At 42.0% G+C, this 20,532-nt stretch overlaps 1 protein-coding gene across 1 annotated transcript in view; it reads right to left on the bottom strand.

The window, feature by feature from the left end:
* Positions 1-260: 260 nt before the first annotated feature.
* The window catches only part of igsf9a (immunoglobulin superfamily, member 9a), a 59,983-nt gene continuing 39,711 nt past the window's right edge, over positions 261-20,532 (bottom strand). The window contains exons 9-21 of the mRNA XM_034896635.1: positions 20,065-20,207; positions 18,103-18,243; positions 16,670-16,786; positions 13,494-13,644; positions 13,153-13,264; positions 11,565-11,755; positions 8,241-8,458; positions 7,772-7,856; positions 6,494-6,661; positions 6,048-6,084; positions 3,451-5,736; positions 3,174-3,247; positions 261-738 (exon numbers count right to left, since the gene is read on the bottom strand). Coding sequence (XP_034752526.1) covers positions 575-738; positions 3,174-3,247; positions 3,451-5,736; positions 6,048-6,084; positions 6,494-6,661; positions 7,772-7,856; positions 8,241-8,458; positions 11,565-11,755; positions 13,153-13,264; positions 13,494-13,644; positions 16,670-16,786; positions 18,103-18,243; positions 20,065-20,207 — 3,887 coding nt within the window. The 3' untranslated portion in view covers positions 261-574. The remainder of the gene's footprint in view (positions 739-3,173; positions 3,248-3,450; positions 5,737-6,047; positions 6,085-6,493; positions 6,662-7,771; positions 7,857-8,240; positions 8,459-11,564; positions 11,756-13,152; positions 13,265-13,493; positions 13,645-16,669; positions 16,787-18,102; positions 18,244-20,064; positions 20,208-20,532) is intronic.

Below are 20,532 nucleotides of genomic sequence, written 5' to 3'. Positions count from 1 at the left end.
AACGTTTCCGACAGCACTTGAAGGCAGCTTCATTTCACAGGAGAAAGGGAGAAAGAAACGAGACAAGCGAGACGTAGCTCAAAACATACAGACTAGTCTGATCCTCGGTTACATGATTGGCCACTGTAGCATGACGTGGGGTTACGTTTCACAAAAAAAGTTGAGTAAGTCTCAACTTTTTGAGAAAGTTCCCAGGGTTGGTAATGCCTATTACTACTATTTTTCTCTTCGGTTTCATACACTTTCTGTAATAAAACATCTAAAAGTAAGAATCCTATCAAATGGTGGAAAAAAAAATCGGATCATAAAGGGGGCCATGCTCTTTTGCATGTCAGTGTAGGGGTCCTTGACGTGAAAACGTTTGGAAACAACTGCTTTAACTGATCTCTGTACTGTTGAAAACAACCCGCCTTCAAAAGCTAGTCAGTACGTTGTCCTTTTTTTGTGCTTTGAAAACAGGAATTGATCAGAGAAAAGCTCACTTTCTCCAAAATGCCTATTTTTATGTCACCTCGTGATGCAAGTCAATAAGTTACAGGACACAACGGGTGAGATGAGCCGATGGCTGGCGCTGTCAGAACAGCACGGATTCTGCTTCTGGCTCAGCAGAGCAGCTGCTTTGATGCCCCAGGAGCAAAGAGGGCTGAGCACAATGTGTCTGTGCCTTGGTGGAGCGCTGCATTCTGGCAAGGCTACGGCATTGAGTAGGCTTCAGTAGATTCAATGAAGGAAGCAGGTCTGTGGGAAACAGAAACAATCTGTGATTTTACGGATATGTTAAGGCAGATGTTATTTCAATAAATGACTGCGGCCTGTTGCTTTCGTCCCCTCCATCCTCCCACAGACTCCAAACCCTCACAGGTTAGGGGTAAATATGTAATACTGGAGTCTGAGTGCAAATGTAGGTTAGCTTGCAAGTTAATTTAGTAGACAAATGGTGAAAACCTGTCTGGCCTTTCTGTTAATTTGTTCTTGAAACACAGCTCCAAATGTCACCTAGATCAAATTTAAAATTGCTAAGTGTTTCAGTAATGGCTTGTTAAAGGTTGCGGTTAGACTGGAATTTAAGTTTAAGTCTTGTATTAAAAAAAAAAATACAAATTATGGCAAGATAGGCAAACCCAGTGGTTGGCCTTGGACACCCACACATGTGTTTTCAGTTAATCTGGCTGATTAGACCTCTTCTCAGGCCTCTGTGGATGTGTATAAACTGATTGAGTGGCATCTTCCTGAGCCTCCAGTTAGCTCTATTGCACCTGTTAGGGCAGTACACATGACAACGGTATAATTTCTACTGGTAGATGAAATCTGTTAACCGTGGGCGTAGGTCTAATCAGCTAGGATAACTGAAAACACCGGTGTGGGTGTCCCGGGCCTTTTAGCCACCACAGAACACCATACTACATATAAATCATAACAAATTTAACAGATATTACAGAATATGTATACTTAATTAATCTATATCAGTCATTAAAAAGTGTACATTAAATTTCCAATTAATACGAGTTATTTTATAATATGTAAGCACTGGGTACCAATCAATCATTAGACTGTTGTGTGATTGCCTGAACTCAGAGTCCCTTTTAGGAGAATAGCAGCAGGTCCTGAGTGTATTGATTCCAATTGGAGAATTGAATGTAAATGTAGATTATGGCCCGTAGTTTCAATTTAAAGTAAATATTTGACCCATTATTCACAAGCCACATACTGTATAGTATCTCCACAACAGTCTGACAATACAATGGCATTTTTCAGACGGACACATCAGGAGAAACTTAAATCTGTACGTGACCTGTACTGTCTCAGGAACAAACTCTAGCGGGAGCAAAACTAACAAAACAAATTTTCATAATGCTAAATAGGGCTGTGTAACTATCTAATGTCAACAGAAAAAGATTATTAATAAATCAGGAAGAGGGTACCGTTTCATAGCATCGGCACAGCATGTAATGCTCATGCATGTCTTTAGAGCTCCTGCACACTGCCTGCGTGGCGGGAGCGTGCCAGCTGTGTGGCGGCTCTGTTTTTATTTCCACTCCCATGTTAACAGGTTAGAGCTTGTACACCGCCTGCTTGACACGCACGTCTCAAGCGAAAACGCGTGCATGCTAGAAATAGAATATTTTTCACAAAATATATTATATTTTCATGTAATATAAAATTGAATATGAAAAGATGTTTATATGTCGTACATGCATACAATGCAGATATAAATGTAATTTAAATAAATAATTATCGATTTTTAAATATTCAATAGTGCCAACATTGGCTGTTAACAGTGTGTGCGTATATATATATATACGCATTGAATATTTAAAAATCGATAATTATTTATTTAAATTACATTTATATCTGCATTGTATGCATGTACGACATATAAACATCTTTTCATATTCAATTTTATATTACATGAAAATATAATATATTTTGTGAAAAATATTCTGAAACGGCACAAGGAGACCTTAGACTGTGAAAATATGCAAACTCCATTAAACAGACCTACGCCTGCCGGTGCGTTCAAAGCCAGAGCCCTACTTCTACTAACACAAGATTGTATGAGTAAATGACGCTGAAGAATGGAAGTAGTTACTGATTGGCCTATTAACCTAGCCCATTTAGCATAAGTGCTGATAACAGAGTTGTTTAATGAAATTCCCCCTCTAGTTTTTTTCTTTCTATATATAGTCATACTTCTCTACTTTGTTTTTGGAAGGAAGGCATGCTGATAAAGCCCAAAGCAGGCATGACCGAAGGCAGGGCAACATCATGAAGACTCTAAAAAGTTGAAGAAAAAGGCCCGTGACCAATCAGGTAACAAATATTGCTTTTCCATGCCTTCACTCTAAAAGATCTAGTGACCCCCTTCCTATGCCAACGACCATGCCCCCACGCCTGTCCACTGACAAGTCCTCCATCTTTAGAAAGAGGTCATCTTTACTAACTAGGGAGCGTGGCATCCCCGCAGCTTAAATAGCCCAGATTTGTCAACTGAGCTGAAGGGACCTTTTGGATAATTAGAGATTAAATCACAGTTGCCCAGTTTATAATTTTGTTTCTTTTCAACATTGTACTATACTGATTTATGATTCTAAACAGACAAAGGCATCTAATTTGGTGGCACTGTTTGAATCAAAACATGAGCATATTGTCAATTAGAGAAGAAAAATCCTCACCGTCATGGTTTCCCAGCTGTGAGGAGAAATCAGCAGCATCCCACTCATAATTCTCATCAACTGAAACCTTTCTCCTGAAAAAAGGTCACACAACAATTCTTAGTATTTAAACACCTTTTATGCAGGTATGTGTGTTTATGATCGGCAAAGTACTGCCAATCAACTATACACGGAGTGCATGTGTTTGCTAATATTTCTTCTAACATTTGACTTTATTAAATGTATGCAATTTATACATTTTTATTTAGACTTAATTGCTTTTTGGGTTGCCAAATACCTTTGGCTTTGTTCCATTTGGTGAGTGTCCTCTGTGCTCCCCTGGCTCCCCTCTACTGTCCCGGGTGAGGTGGTGAGGGTTGGGGAGAGGTGACACAGGGACAGGCGTCCGTTAGCGGGCTCCATGCTGCCTCGGCCGCTGCTTGCATAACTGCTGTAGCTGCTCCCGAACTCTGGCACTCCCTCGGAGCCCCCCGCCTCTAATTCTAGTGCCTCTCGGTAATCGTCTTTGCCATGCGGCAAGCATGTGGAAGCTTCCTTCATGGCCTCCAGATAAACCTCTGCCTCTTTCACCGCCTCCCGGTAGTCAACTGGCCATTTGGCAACCCTGGGAACAATGGACGCCTCTCTTTTTGGCTCATAGTGGTGAGGCACGTCAGCTTTTGGAATGGGCCTGTATGGGCTGCTTTTTAGAGATAAAGCATCCACAGCAGGAGATGACCGCGAGGCAGCTTTGGCAGCAGAAGGTGAATTTGCAGAAGATATGGAGATGCTCCTGACCGGAGAGCTCTGGGGTTCCCAGAACATTGTGTGTGGGCGACAAGAAGACGCAACAGAGCAGTTCTCTTGGCTGAGAGAGTCTATCCACGCATCAGGAGCCAGGAAACCCCTCTCTTTCCGTCTCCGGGAGTCAAGGCTCTGGCTTCGCTGCTTAGAGTCACAGAGTTTAAAGCTGTGGGTCCCAGCTCTCCAGGATTCTGGTCCGGGAGTTTGGGGATATGCTGGACTGCGGCGGTTAAGGCTTGTGCTCCTAGTTGCGTCTTCGTGCCGGCCTCTGCGACCCAGCGAGTGCCCATGTTGAACATGGGAGGCAATTCTGTGTTGAAGCATGGGCTTCACAGGCTGCGTCACACACACCTCCAACTCTGGCTCGTCCACACTCATCTCAACACACACAACTTCATCAGCGGATTCGGGAAATGCTACTTCTGCTTCTAAAGAGTCTGGCATCGCATCCAGGTGCAGATTAGATCTTTCAGGATGTTTACTGCTATGGAAAGACAACGTTGAAAGGCTGCTATGACTAAGATTGTTCTGTCTCCATGCCTCAGAGCATGAATCATTCGTTTGCATTTCTAAAACTGTGGATTGTGGTGAATTATCATAGCCCTCTGGTACTGCTTCTACCGTTTCATGCCTCTGCTGCTTTGAGGAGAGATGTGGGAGAGTTAATCTGCCTGCCTCCTCAGATAGGAGGTGGGTGTGTTTGGTGGGGGATGGAGCAGTGTAATGGTTTCCAGGCTTAAAACAAGGCGCACTCGCTGGTGAAGACGCTCTGAAACAGGTGCGGCCTGGGGTTAGAGTGAGAGGATGGACAAGAGAACGGAAATCCCTATGCACATCAGATGAAGAGAAAGGGCTCTGGGACCGACCAAAGCACTCATTCCCTCCCTTGGTGTATCTGTGGGGCAATGTACTGCTCTTATATTCCCACCCAGGCTCATTAGCGCCGGCCTCTCTCCTCTCAAAGTCGAAATGCTCCGTCTCCGTTTCTCTCGCCGAGCCTCTTTCCAGTGTGTACTTCCGGAGCTCCATCTCCATCTCCTCCCTCTCCTGAGCCAGCTTCAGACAGCGGCTCAGGTTTCCCCTCTCGCGCTCGTGCTCCATTTGGAGAACCAGAGCGCTGGCGGTCACAGACGGCTGGCCTAGGCCGGATCGGATATGCGGGAGCACTGGAAATTTGGGAGGTATTTCGCTGTCTTGTTGAGAAATGGTGGCCAAACTACTGTTCGAGCCCAGGCTGCTGACGTGAGGAGGAGGAGGAGAGCCATCGTAGCTTGCCTTCTTATCAAAGATATAAGGGCGGGGATGTGGCAGGCTCTGGGCCACGCCACAAATTCGGTTTGTAGGATTACCCTGTGCCGGCCGGCAAGGTGGGAGATCAACAGAAAGCACGAATGCTGGCTTCCTGTCTTCCCTCTCTGAATGCAGAGACACAGACCTTCGCACCCTAGCTTGGGGATACCGTCCACTTCTCTTGCTGTGAACACTCAGCGCGTCGTCGCTGTAGGGTAGGAGTGCAAAACGCCCATCCGGGCCTCTAGAGATCAGCTCGATTGGAGGGGAAATCGGAGTAGAAGTTGTCCTAGTAAGGCGGCCTCTGCTGTAGTTGGACTGGAGTTGCTTCTGCCGATGATGACTGTCAGCGCTAAAGGAGGAGCAGTCTGTCTGCGAGGAGGAGGAGGTGGTGGTGGTGGTGAAGGAGGAAGAGGTGGGATAGAGGAGGCTGGCTGGAAGGAGGCTTCTCTTCAACACACTGTCTGGACTGCCACTGCCTGAAGTCTTCCTGTGAGAGACAGAAAGAGGGGGAGCGAGGGGTGAAAAAATAAATTTTCCAGAGAAAACGGAGGTGTAGGATGGAAAGAGTAATAGAGACCAAGGAAATGAGATTGAGTGCGAGTGAAAGAGGGGGCGGTAGAGATGTAGACAGAGAGAGACTAAAACAGCAGCAGTAGCGGCAATACATAAAGATGAGGTAGAAAAAAGATCTGAAAGGAAATAACTTAAGTGCTAGCTTTTTCTACATTTTATTTGCAAGGGAAGCAGCGGGAAAGGTCAATGGGAGGCATTATAATGAAATGATAAAGGGGTACTTACATTGATGGGTAGCATTTATAGATGGCAGAGGGGGGCTCTGAAAGGGAGGGAGAGGGGCAAGATGGTTTCTGACTCATTAGGATACAACCACACTGACCAAGAAGTAAAAACCTTATCAACCCTAATAAGAGCCAATTAAAAGGCCAGAGGCAGCCAGACTTGTCAAAAAAAAAAGGTAAATTACACTTACATTCATCAGCCACTAATGAGAAATTACCCTAATTAGCAAGTAATGTAAATGACATCAATAACCTTTTACAACTGAATGGACGAGCAGGGGACGCCAGAGGAGCGCCAAATCCATAGAGTAGGGTATGATTTATATAATGGATTGAAAGTGCCTTCAATATTTTATTGAATAAATGATGATATTCATGATGCAGTTCATCAAAGTGAGTGTCTGCTGAGTCTCTGCGGAGTAGGGGGGCTTTTTTTTTTTTTTTTACCATCCTTCTTTCTGCGACGCTGATCCCTCTTGTGGCTGATGACACAGGCGGACCCCAGCAGCAAGACCAGTGCCAAGCACATGAAGCCGACCCCGCCCAGCACGCCGGCCAGTAACGGCTCCGGGACCCGCTCCAGCAGTCGGGATGTGGCGGGGTAGATCTCCATCCCTGTGACATCATTTCATCAGTGACATGTTTTACTGAATCAACGTAAAAGCAAGCTAGCTAAGCTAAGTGTGACTGTAGCGTCAGCAATAAATGATTTAATTAAAGAACCAGAAAGATAAGCAGTTGCTTGCTGTAGCTAGATAACACCAAGACAATACAACTTCAAAATGATATATATATTCCTGACTTTATCACTTACTTATTTACATTACTTTAGTTATGTGTGTTTCAATATGAAAATGTGGAAAAAAAAAATTTTTAGAAATTAAAAACAGGCACGGTTTAAAAAAGGATGTATTTTAAAACAACCATAAAAATTAAAATCATAAATATAAATAACTTATGTTAATTTGTGATGTATAAAATGAAGTATACATTTTGCATTGATTAAAGACTATTTGAAACATTTATATTTAATATATAACTTATCAACTTTAAATTGATTTTAAGAAATGGATTAAGTGTTAATCTGTACATCATTTGAAATGAAATATAATAACTTTTTTTTCCTTCAAATTTGAAAGAAGAAAAAAAAAAGCTTTGTTTATCAAGCTCCAGCATCATCTGATCATACTGGCTGACATTCCAAACATGAATATTTCACGCCACTTGCGTCAGTCACAACTATAATCGAACAATATGTTACATCATAAACCCAGAGAAACTCATAACAAGAATACAAGATTGCTATAAAGTTTGGTATTAGCAGTTTTAAGCGGACCTCATGCAAAACCTCTGCCCCTGATGATCATCATTGGCTAATCATAAACACGGCTGTTTTGAATTTGCTCAGTCAAACGACAAACAGATTATCAGCAGAGCCGTGTTAAACAACACACAAGCTTTGGCTCGGATTTTTGGGACAGTCCATGGGTGGTTTGATATCTCTGTAACCATAACCAATGAAATATTAATGTCACATTCACGTAAGAATCCAAACAGACCAGTCCAAATTCTATCATAAACCCTTTTGAGAAGTTATAAGCAGAGCTATTTCTATCATTCAGGCCTGTAATGGACAACATTCCCTGAGGGACGGGAATGAAGGGGGAACAGGGGGGGGGGTGAGTGTGCGAGGGGCGGGGGGCAAGGTCGCTGTGGAACACCTACCCATGGTGGAGACATTGACTGATGGACTGGGCTCGCTCAGCAACTCCCCACTACGAGATAGCAGCCGCAGCTCGTACACACAGTCCTGACGCACACACACACACACACACACACACACACACACACACACACACACACACACAGTGGAGAAGACAGAGGATGAAACCACACTTTGTCAACACAGGGCTGTGCTTGCAATGCTAATGCATTTCATTTGAATTTGTGTAGACCTATATAGGAGAGAAAAAGAAGGATGAGATGGGCAGAGAGAGGAAACGCCAGCGCACACAGATTGAAAGACGACAAAACAAAAGTGACGGCTGTCATGCAGCGTGCATAATTGATCTTCAAATCTACAAAAGTAAAACCACGGAGGTATAACCTAGGTAAAAAAAAAAAATCTCAAAGGCATTTAACAAGCAGTGTGAATGGATTATACTTAGAGGGAGAAGCGTGACCGGCTTGGTACCTTGTGCAGACCGGGAACAACTATCTGGCTACTGTTGGCACTGATGTCCTCGTCCAGTTGAAACCACTCTCCTTGCTCGGTGCGGGATTGGAGAACAAAGCCTGTGATGGCAGGCTGCTGAGCTTCAGGAAGGGACCATTGCAGAACGACACCTGCTGAGCCCTGATTAGCTGACAGCAACACAGGGGGCTTCAGCTTACTTCTCCTCGGCGGAGGATCTGATGCAGAAGAACAAAAGACCTTCAGTTGATCAGTCAGATACTCTCCGGCAGAAATATTTGATTGTTGTGGAGGACACTGCTACTGCCACAGATGTTCAACCTTGAGAGGAGTAGGATTGGGGCTGGTGTTTGTTATTTTGACTGGTGTTTGTTATTGTGAGTCCAAATAAGTTTTGCAACATTCGGTTTACAGGCTGGTTTGTTATTTTTTATCAAATTTAAGGCAAATATGGTGTACGAGGCATTTCTTTAAGTTTATTTTTTGTGCATTTTAGGCTTTTATTATGCAGTACGGCTGAAGATGTGAAAGGGAAATGACACATCCAGGGCCACCGGGTCCTCTGGGCATTAAAAAGGAGCCTCCCCTAAAGGCTCAATCATGACACTCGCCTGTTTCCGATTAACCTGTTCACCTGTGGAATGTTTTTTGACCATTCCTCAACTTTCCCAATCTTTAGGCCCTGTTCACATGTACATGGATATTTAGAAGAAAAAAATACATTTCCTTTCGTTTGTACCCTTCATTTACACACAAACGGAGGCCAGATGGAGATTTTGCATGTTTGCACATAAACTGAGCGAAACAGAGGTTTAGGAAGTAATGTAGAGAAGAGAGAGGAAGTGATTAGTTGCTGTTGTTGCTATTTTGGGGATTCTGATTGGCTAACATAGGCTTGAGCTACTCGTTACACTGACACCTACAGGGTTGGCATGCACGACGACATTGACGGCGTGTACAGTCTACACGAGTATGTGTAGACAAACACTTTTCTGAACACTGACAGCTGTCCACAATGTTATTTTTAAAACCAGAGTGGTTGAAATGTCCGTTTATGAAAATAGCAACCCACGTGTAAAGGTAGTCTTTAGATGCCCCCGTCTCAGGTTTTTTGGTACATGTTTCAGGCATCAAATTCAAAATGAGTTAACAATGCCACAAAAAAAAAAAAAGTTTATCAGTTTGACATTTAATATCTTGCATTTGTAGTGTATTCAATTGAATATAGGTTGGAAAGGATTTGCAAACTATTGTACTCACAATAGTATTACACAACGTCCCTACTTCATTGGAATTGGGGTTTGTACTATATTTTAGGTCTAACAGTAATATTTCAGATTAATATCGTAAGAACACTGTTTACTCTGACATATGTATGGTCAGAATAATTGGAGCATGAAGACTTGTTACCAGCACAAAAGTTGATAATGCATAACAGTTTAATTGGGAGATTACAACAACTGGAATTGACGTGATCAGCTTGAATGTCTCACCAGAGAAGACCTAACGCTCTGTTACCAACACAAGCCTTTGGGAAAGCCTGTTTTTTTTTTTTTACTCATATCCAACAGTGTGTTGCATCTTCAAAGGTATTTTTGTGATCTCTCAGATGTCTCCAGGATATCTACTCTCTGCCGGGGAAAAATAAAATGTTTTCAGGAAAAAGAAATCAACATTTAAGTCACAGACTGCGCTATCCGCTGCCCTGGTCTGCCTTAGGCTAGAGCAGCAAATGTCGCAGTCTGTGACTTAAATATAGATTTTTTTTTCTGGGACCAGAAAAAACATTTTCACTGAACATAGTTAAAAGTACAGTGAAGAGAAAAGGTGGCACACTGTGTGGAAACACTGGATAAGAATGTTGTTTTTAGACCAAGGCGAACATTTCATCAGCCTAGGAAGACTGTAGACCAAAAAAACAGATGTGTGATTGTAGGGTGGTGCATAAACAGTGGTGTTTCCTTTTTGAACAAATGATTTTCGGCTGAGTACAGACACCAGTTTGTAGCTAGCATATCAACCACACAGCCAATTTTTGTAATCAGGGAGTTCACTTTAATTGGCCCCAGCGGATGTAATCCTCCGCTCGCAGTGTTTGCCAATTCAACCGGCGAAAATGATAGTCAGCACCGTCTAAAAATGAAAATACATACAACACTTGATAAAGATTGGTATTAACAGTAGCTCAGCTGTAGGGAGGGGGGTTACTGGTTCAAGTCCCCGTACAGACCAAAGTACAGAGTGTGGACTGGTAGCTGGAGAGGTGCCAGTTCACCTCTTTGGCACTGCTAAGATGCCCTTGAGCAAGGCACCGAACCCCCAACTGCTCGGGCTACCTGTTCAGCAATCGCAGCCCCCTCACTCTGACTTAATAAAATATCTTTATGGTCATTGTAACAGATACAAAATTAAGTCCAATCCTTGGCAAGTGCCAACCATTGATGAGGTAACATATGCCTAAATAAATACATTTATAAAAAAGGCTACTACTGCATACATGTGAATGCTAAAAACACTAGCCTAGAAATCTAGAAGCACCCAGTCTAGCAACTCTGTTTTGGCTCAAGCCATGTAATGACAGCAAAGGTTCAGCGTGAATTCCCTGCTACATAAAACCAAGAAGATGGCTGCTGCTGGTGGGGAACAGCGGCCTTTCCAATCGGCTTTGGCCGCGCCTCTGGAAGACTTGGAGTTAAGCACTGAAGTCATTCTTAAAAAAAGAAAGATGTGTCGGGAGTTTTGTCGACCGGATACGGCACAAGTTCAATCTATCCACCAGCGTTGCTCTGGTTGGTTGCAGCACTATCCTATTGCGTGCAAAGACAACCGTTTATCCCGCCCCTCAGATTGAGCCCTGCCAATGGTGAGTTCCCAGACCCAACAGCTTGATGTGAGTCTGGCTTGTCAGGCTAACACGTTTAAAAATTGCACATAGCCCTATGGACATGGATCAGTTGTTGGAACTATACTTTAGCAGCGTTATGAAATGCTCGAATGGCTGTTGGATAAAAGCTGTTTTGTATTCTGTTTGTTCTTGTTTTACTGGACCTGTGTGTTCTGCCTGTCAACAGTAGTTACATCTCTCCAGTTGTGCATGTATAGGACCTCAGCATGTGTGTGTTTTCCAGGCCTGTGTGTTCTAACAACAGTATGAAAAAAATGTGTAATCACTCAATTGTTATCAATCATTTAAAAGTATGAAAATAAATAAAGTGATTTATAAATATTGTATAGTGGTGAGTTTTTTGTAAATCTGCAAGTGGATTCAAAATGGAACCGGCTGATATTGGAAGGATTTAGAGGGAACCGGAAAATGGTACTGACCCAAGGTCCTCGAGGTGGCGATCTCACTGAAGGGTCCTGTGCCCATTTTATTTTGAGACAGGATGCTGAAGTGGTAGTCGGTGGCAGGAGACAGGCCGGTCACCTGCAGCCCGCTGCCCGAGGACGGGGGCACGGGCACAGAGAACCAGTCGTGCTTCCCTTCATTATCACTCGCTGAAATCTTCTTCACCCTGCAGAGGGAGAGAGGCAGAGAGAAAAAAAGTGAGAACAAAAGAGCAGCGGGGAATTCTGGCAGGCTGGTTTTATGAAACATGACAGAAAAGTAGGTTTCATTAATCATTCAGCTCAGTATAAGCTCCGGATTTTGTGTCAAGAGGCAGCGCTATTGCTACTCCAATTACTGTGTGGTGATTTTCATGTTCCTACCAGAACTGATGTTTTACATGTCTATTGAATCAGAATAAATTACTTGACCCAAAGGCTTGATAAAAAAATTAAAAAAAAAAAAATCTATTCACCTATTAAAAACTTCAGAATATTATATTACTATAACTATTCATGTCAGTCTGAAATCCACGATCCTTACAATTCCATTTGTTGGAAGTCACACAATGCTCACAAGCTTTCATTTAATATCCTGTTAATATAATAAATATATAATATACAATATATAAAAAATAAGGTATAAAGCATTATCAAGAGTGGATTCACTTTGACTATCCTTCATAATACACGGTCTTAACAGGTCAAGCTGTCAGAGCGCAGAGTAACGCAGGCTTTAGAGGGTTGTTTATACCTGATAATCTATTTTTATCTTTTTTTATGTAATTTCTGTTTATTTCTATGCCATTCTTTGCTGCTGCACTGAACCTAGTTCCCTCTCAGGGATAAGGTGGCTCATTTCAACTTCCCTCCCAGGTTACAATTTGATTAACATGAGCATTCTTCTCTATGTCATTATTTGGCATTGTCTGATGAAAAAAACAGGGATTGAAATATAGTTTAGAGAATCCAATTTATTAATTTAGTTTTAAACTTTAAATTAATTTCACTACAACAACTTGCTTTTCAAGACATGCGTATGTACGTACGGACGTATGTTATTAAAAGTTGCAGTACTTTTGCTTTATTTAGTTTTATTTGAAAACTTTGTTGGTAATAAACCCCATTCTGATTTGGATTCCCAGACATTGCAACTTTAATACAATTTAGAGTGCACTTGTCTTCAAAATATAGTTTGGTTCGGGTTCTTTTTTGTCCAAATGGTTGCAGTTTTTTATTCCTTTTATCCTGTCCAACTCACTTGTAAAACATCACAGGCATATAGACGGCACTTAGACTTTAAACAAATACAGGCTGTTCATCTGTGATTTCTAGGCTACTACAAAAGTGCTGATTCACAAGAAACAAATGTATTCTGCTGTCCTTTCTTAGTAACTTCCTATTGTAGCTAGCATGGCCACTGCATTATAAAGCTATCCTCTGTTGCAACGTTCTCATTGTAGCTGCCAAGAGGTGATAACAGATAAATGAATTCCTCATCCTCAAGATCAATAGAGTAATACCAGTGCAATGGATGGCTGCCATGGTTACAGCCTGAGAAGAAAGTGGGAGGCTTTACACCCACCAAACTGAAAATGTCTGTGCTGATCCTCCATCAAAGCCTGGCTCCCAGGAAATGTTGGCCTGCTTCACCCCTGGAGAGACGGACAGAGAGGTTGCCGCATGGGGACTGGTTCCTGTATTGGAGGCAACGGAGAGGAGTTGATGGATATCTGCCAGCACTTCAACTACCTGATACCACTAAAGTTTAGAGGCCATCTCTAGATGTACCGCATTTATTTGTTGGAGGCGGAGTGGAGGCACAGGCTTGCGAACTATGCTTGGTTTAATAGAACACTAACCGCTCACGTAATGGGACTTTAGATATTGCATTCTTCAGACAGGAATCCATCTGGTTGCACTCACCCAGGACGAAGACTTGTGTGCTGGCTTTCACCGAGGCCACGCGGTTAGTAGCACTGCACTCCCACGCCCCCTGGTGGTCCTTAGTGAGAGGCTGCAGGAGCAGAGAACCGTTGGCTTCTATGGAGTAAGACGTACGACGAGCCAAGTCAACCTACCAAGAACAAACAAAAACCTTTACACATTAGATTACATTCATGTTTTTTTAGGCCAAGAACCCCTTGACTGAAAGAGAGACGGAACCACTACTAATGTACATTTATTGTACAAAACAAACTTAAAACTGGGCTGGATGGTTGAACATAAATGGATGTTAAACTATTATTAATACATCCTATTTTAATGCTAAACATACTGTATATGTAGGAGGCACAGCCAATCCTTTAGCTGTATGGCTACCATAGCTGCTACCTTGCCTATAGTGAGTTTATCTTCAATGTGTCAATTAAATGTTTTTTTGTTTTCTTTTGTTTTTTTAAACAGGCCAATTCCTCAAATCAAGGTCCGTGGTCTAATTTGTGTCAGTTTAGGGGTCCTTGACGTGAAAAGGTTTGGGAACCACTCACTTAGGCTACATGACGGCACATGAACGTAACACAGAGGTTACTTTAGGCTGTAAACATTTACTGTTCCATTGTAGATTTGTGTTTCCTGCAACTAGCAATCTAATTGAGACGAACTGCCAATCAGAAGCGACCACCTTTAACTCTCCAATATGTTGGTTTTGTGACCCATTATAACGCAGCGGCAGGTTGTGCGAGATGGTTGCGCAGGTGGAGATGTTGAGAGAGAGAGAGAGAGAGGGCTTGACGATTAATGGGAAATTCAGCGACAATGAAATTCTTAAGCTGTTAGACGTATTTTCCCCATGAGGATCATTTTGATGATTTATACCTTTTGATAGGCCTACTCTCTCCTTAAATACATTCTACCGTGTGTGTAGTCACAGGACTTCGCCCAGACCAGTCAGACAAATGAAAAAAAAACAAATGAGGTATAACTCAAACACAGAGTGCAAGTCAACTGAGCAACTTGTGCCCAAAAAAGCGTGCTTATCATTCATGCATTGTTATCGAGGTGAAATGTGCAATTAATCGTGATTTGGATTTTGGGTCATATCAAGCAGCCCCAACATGCGCACTGAGAAGGAGTTTGTGAGAGGGCATATGAGTAAACTGCGTGACAGGGGTTAATATTGCACACTAATATGGATAATATCAAACATGCAAATACACTTATTCAGCACAAAATAGATTTTTGTTTGCTCAAAACAAAATAACGATTTGCATTTGTATAATTGCTCTTCAAAATGTAACGTACGTGCTTGCAAAATATATTTCTCTGTGCTCGAATATACAATTGCTCGCTCAGGAATGAGGTACAAATATAACGCCATATTCTAAGAGCTCACATTGTTTTTTGCACCAAATCTGAGTTGGGCTACTTCTTGTCCAGTGCTGGGGTTGGTTATATAGGCTACATGACAACGCATGCACCCAACACATAGGCTACTTCAGCCGCTGAATATTCATTTAAGACAAACTCCGTTCTGGAGCTTACATTAATGGCGTTAGGCTCGGGTCAGTTTGGACATAAAAAACTGAAATTCTATCCTGTCGGGTTTAGGTTGGGATGGGACAGAAATATGCAGCGCAGGGTGCACTCTATTACACATGGAACAAAACTCTCTGCATCTGTCTACATGTAGTACAGTCTATATACACCTGATGTAGAAAGAAAAGTAAATCAGATAATAGTCAGCACAAGTGAGTAAACACTATTCATCTTTGTATTCAAAAAATGGTTTAATACATTTATCGTTATCAGGTTAAATCTGACAATGTACTGTATTAGGACAGTGATATTGTTTTTTCCTTTCTTGGCTCTGTACTCCCGTAGATTGGATGTAAAATGAAATAATAAGTACATTGAAAACTGAATTTGAGTATGTAAATTACAGAGTATGCATCACTTCATCCCTTTGTTTTACCATCAACTGCATCTGCTTCCATTGTCTGTGTGCCTGGATTTGAAAGCACTTTTTTTTTTCTTCAGGAAGTGGGTGTGTCCATGCTAAAATGGGATATGAATCTGCTGACTTCCAGAGCAACTCCTCACTTAATCTGTATGGAGGAATAGCACCGATTCACTGACTTCAATGGGTTGAAAGGTTGCACTTCTGACCACATTTATTATCCCATTGTGAAATTCTGTACAGCGCATGTAGTGCACAGAGCATGTTTCAACCACTAGACGGCAGCACTTTCAGCCTTGTGTCCCTAAAGTTACAGTGAAATGGCAGTTGGAGCCACTTTAGTTTCCCTCTGCCAGACCATCTACACACTGCGGAGCGGAGGAGGGTCTGGCTACTACATGCATCCTGCGGAATTTCCTGTTGCATCGGAGCAATCCCGGAAGTGGAACGTCTAGGTAACAGACTAGAGTGACTTTAACTTCCGCCATGTGCTGTATTTCCAAATGAAATGGATTATGTAAGCAGGGTATAATTACAAGAGGGATTTAATCAAATCCCAGAGCTGCAGAGGACTATTGGCGTCCATCCACACCTCCGTTTAAGTCTCCTACCTCAAACACGCTCCATTGGAAATCGACATTCTTGACAACCACCTCCTACATGATATTACTGTGCTAGCTACTAGAACCCACTAGGTAATGGTATACAGCTCGTCACCCTACATCATATTTAATTTGTTACATTTCTGCATACGCCCCTAAATGCAGCATAAGTAATCAAAAATGTACTACTACATTTTACAGGAAGAGAATTTTGAGAAATACTCATAATTTCATTTACGTACTGTATCTGTGGTTCATAACAAGAGATAACTGAACAACTACCAAATGAAACTTGTAAAATGTATTTTGTTTATTTTCCTGTCTTTTAAGTATGTATATGTAAGCATCTATGAATACCAGATGTTTTCCCCAGAGTTTTGAATAATGAAAAAGGACAACCTTAGTACAACAGAGACAAAACATAAGCAAATGTGGCAAACAAATATGCCCAGGCTGCACCAAACATTTTATTATGTTATGTTATGTTTTTTTGTACATAATTTAAAAAGGATGTCCTTGGCTTGTAAACATTTACAGTGCCATGAATAAAACAGGACTGTTCTTATACTTTATTATTGAATAGGCTATCCTGGGTAATTTACCTTGCTCCAGGTCACTTTAACTGTGGGGTCCTTGTTTCCTTGACAGGGGATGAGCAAGGTCCTCCCAGCTTCCTGTTTGTACTGCGTCTCCGGAGCGATGCCGAGTGATGGGGGGTCCTGTGAATTTCCAAAGCAATATAGCAGAATCAAAGAGATTGCAGCAATGGCAACAATGGATTTTAAGACTGGATTACTGCAGCTTTGGACAAGATTATCTTAATTACAAAAGGATTAGATGCACAATTAACTCCCCAACAGTGGAGCCACCGCAGTGACGAGGAGTTGACTTCTATTAATGCCAGAGGGCTCACACGTCGGAGGGAAAAGGTCAATGAAATGTCGTTTCTGGGAAGTTTTTTAATTCGCTTGGACATATGCAGTTGAGGCTAATTAAAATGCACGCACGGTGGTGTAGATGGACAGTTTAGCAGAACTAGAAGGACAGGTTCACTGGTTGTTTTGGAGCTTCCTGGGCATGATGCAAGAAAAGGTTAAAGGTTGCCTTTATCGTCACTTGCATCTGCATTTAACCCACATTGGAGTTCTATGTCTGGTGGACCAACTCCAGTCTTTCTATTAAGTCATGGGGCTCTGACAGCTGCACTAACCTACCAAACATGTTTTGTGGTGGGAGGAAACAGGAGCATTGGAGGAAGCCCACACAAACACAGGGACAACAAGCTAACTTCATACTGGGGATCAAACTCCGTTTGTGGAACTCAGCAGTGCCTACTTACTGGGAGGGGACAGTGCTTACCACTGACAGACTTCTAGAGCGCACACATTTTTGAAGCCATGGAAGCGAGTTAATGAGACTTTGTGGAAAAATCTGCATTGAAAAAACTATATAAAAATAAAGTTCTTTTCTTTGATTGTCTCATTTGCTATACAGATCATTTATGATCATCAGATGGAAAAGGAAACAGTTTAAGAAACATTAAAAAGTACCTCGTAGCTACTTTAAGTATTTTTTTAATATGTTTATTGCTTTGTGAAAAAAAAGAGTAACAAAATATTACAAAAACAAACTGATTCGGTCAAAAATGGATCGAAAATTAAATAACCAAAAAGATGTATTTTCAAAAGGACAAGAGGTGGACATCAAAGAGTGCAAGAAAAAGTACACACTCACCCCTATATAAATAAATACACAGTGAGACACTACAAAGCATCCGCAGAATGCACTTTAAATAATCTCAGTACGGGGTCCCATATCTTATCTTATCAAACACATCTCCTTTATCTTCAGTATAGTATCAGTCTTTCCAAGTGTAGCGTGTTAGACATTTCTCCCAGCCACAGGGCATATGTAAGCACAGAGTCCATTTTTCACACACGTTAAATCAATTTTACAGAATGTATTTTTAATAACGTCATGGAATGTACAGTTACTCTCCACTGAGGGAGACAAAGGGCCTACGGTGCACACTAACCTGTAGAATTACGTCCGTCGGCTCCGATGAACCCATGGTGCCGTAGCCGTTGTATGGCGTACACGTATAAATCCCTGCCGCGTCGTCATTGACTGTGGTCATCAACAAAGAGCCCTCTGGCGTCACCGTCCATCCTGGATACTGAAAGAAATGCACAAATGCTCACGCCACTCTGACAGCATGTGCTTGTTCCTTTTTATTGTAGCTATCTTTAAATGATACATAACATTTATGGCAGAATTAATTATGTAGTTAGAAAACTGCAGAGAGCTTAAAGATCTAAACGGCAGGAAATATATAACAACTCCAAAGCAAGGTATAGTCTGAGCTCCTTAGAGAGCTATGACATGAACTACTTGACTACCATTTGTAGACATCTGTTCCGTAATCTTTAGTGTGACTATTATTGCCACTGTGCATGGCATCCCCGACCGGCACCGTCAGACACCGCCTACCAAGAGCGGGGTTTCTTCTTAAAAGGGAGTTTGTCCTCGCCACTTTCACAATAATTGCTTGCTCTTGGGGGAATTACTAGAATTTTTGGGGTCTTATAAACTATAGAGTGTGGTCTAGATCTACTCTGTCTTTAAAGTGTCTCGAGATAACTTTTGTTATGATTTATAAATAAAATTGAATTGAAATTGAAGAAAGTGGTTGAGTCCCCCAAGCCTCTAAATTATTACGTTTAATTATGTTTTCAAAGCTTTTGGAGATCATATCAACAGTTCATGTCAAAAATAAAGTGGGCTTCTGCTGTAATTAAAAAAAATTTTTTGGGGCTTTTGCCTTGATCATCATTTCTTAGGTGAATCACTACAGGCGTAACATAAATGCTCTGAAGAGCTTTCAAAATCACTTTGTGAAGCATGTGCATTAAAAGCAGTTACAATTTTGAGTCGTTCTTTTCCCCGGTGAGCCACAGCAGAAGGCATGAGTTGGGCTTTGACTGTGCAAAAGGTTCCCACTCCATTTAATGAAGTCAAAACTGCTATTATCCTCCCGAGAATAAGTCCGTGAGGAAGTATTACCGGGCTTGTGACATCCAGCCTGGAATTGGAATAATTGGCAGAATAACAGCCTGACTCCTACGCCTGTGTCCCGCACTACAGGAAGGCCTCACATTTCCTGTGGCGCGTCTCATCCAACAACATGTCCATTGCTCAGGTCAAATTGTTGAAGGGGTGGGGGGTTCAACTCAGCATGTGACGGAGGAGAAAGTGGTTGGATTGTTTTTTTTTACATGCAAAACATAGATATGGGTTTAAAATGCTGTGCATTTATTTTGAAACAAAAGGTTCAAAGTTAAAATATGGTTTTGCGACGTGTAAGACGTGGTCAACTATTGAGAAGTCCCACCCTCTGCCCCCATCTATAAAAAGGTTCCTATACTCATCTCTCAAAACGGCGTGAACAGCAGATTGAAGTGGAAATGGAAAAAAAGAAAGATATGAGAGCAAGGGGCAGTAAGGAGTTCCTCGGGGATTGCTTCAAAAGCTTTTAAGATTGCACACCCCATCCCTGTCCTTTAAGATATATGTGGTGGAATGATGATCCAATTGGAAAAGGAATCAGTGGACACAGGAAACGTCCCATTAAAATGCCTGGGGAAATATTTCACAACGTCTACCTCGGTCTTCACACCGTAGTAGCAAGATAATAGTTGCTTTGCTGTTCCGTAGACAAGTTGAGTGGGCTGATTGTTAGAAAAGCTTTTGCATGATGAGCTGCTGACGGCTGGCTCATACAGTAGATGCGTGTAGTCAGCAGCCGCGTCTGACATTTCTCTCCTAAATGAAAATAAATAGATTCAGCCTGCCGGGTCCCTGCGATGTTTGCAGTAACATGAATCAATAAATAGAGTGGTGTTGGTCAGACAAAAAAACGGGGACAGAAATCTGAGTTTGAGCACACAGTAAAGGTCAGGCACTGTTGTGGAAACTTTGTCTCTGTCATTTTTATTACCAAGGACAGGTCAAGTGGTTCTCCATCTTTTGTCCAATCCACACGGAGCAGTGGAGGCTGAGCTGCGGCCGGGCAGGAGACCACACCCTCCATACCTGTGGGAAGGTACGTTTTCTGGGGCATTGGAAGAGCCTGGGCTGGGTCTGAGCAAAGCAAAGGAATGAGAGTAGTTTACTTTTTAATAACTAGATACAGATCACAGTTTCATACCCTGGGAAGCACTGGTGCAAATAAACTTCACCACAATCCCTAACTTCTGATTCATTTGAAGGACTGATTGTTTTGTTGTAATCCACGAGGGACAAATCCATGATAATAGTCCCACCACCAGGATTTAAAACGCATGTTGAGATACCTGCTGCTGTCACTTTCAAAGGGAGTGACGTGTTGTTTAATACACTGATTACTACCAACGGAATTACTACATCTAATGTATTCATGTTTTCTGTAGCTGTTACAGGCTTATAT

Source organism: Etheostoma cragini, chromosome 16, assembly GCF_013103735.1.
Source record: "Etheostoma cragini isolate CJK2018 chromosome 16, CSU_Ecrag_1.0, whole genome shotgun sequence".
In the NCBI taxonomy this organism is placed as follows: domain Eukaryota; kingdom Metazoa; phylum Chordata; class Actinopteri; order Perciformes; family Percidae; genus Etheostoma; species Etheostoma cragini.
The sequence above is the reverse complement of the archived record's forward strand: the minus strand, read 5'-3'. Positions and strand labels throughout refer to the sequence as shown.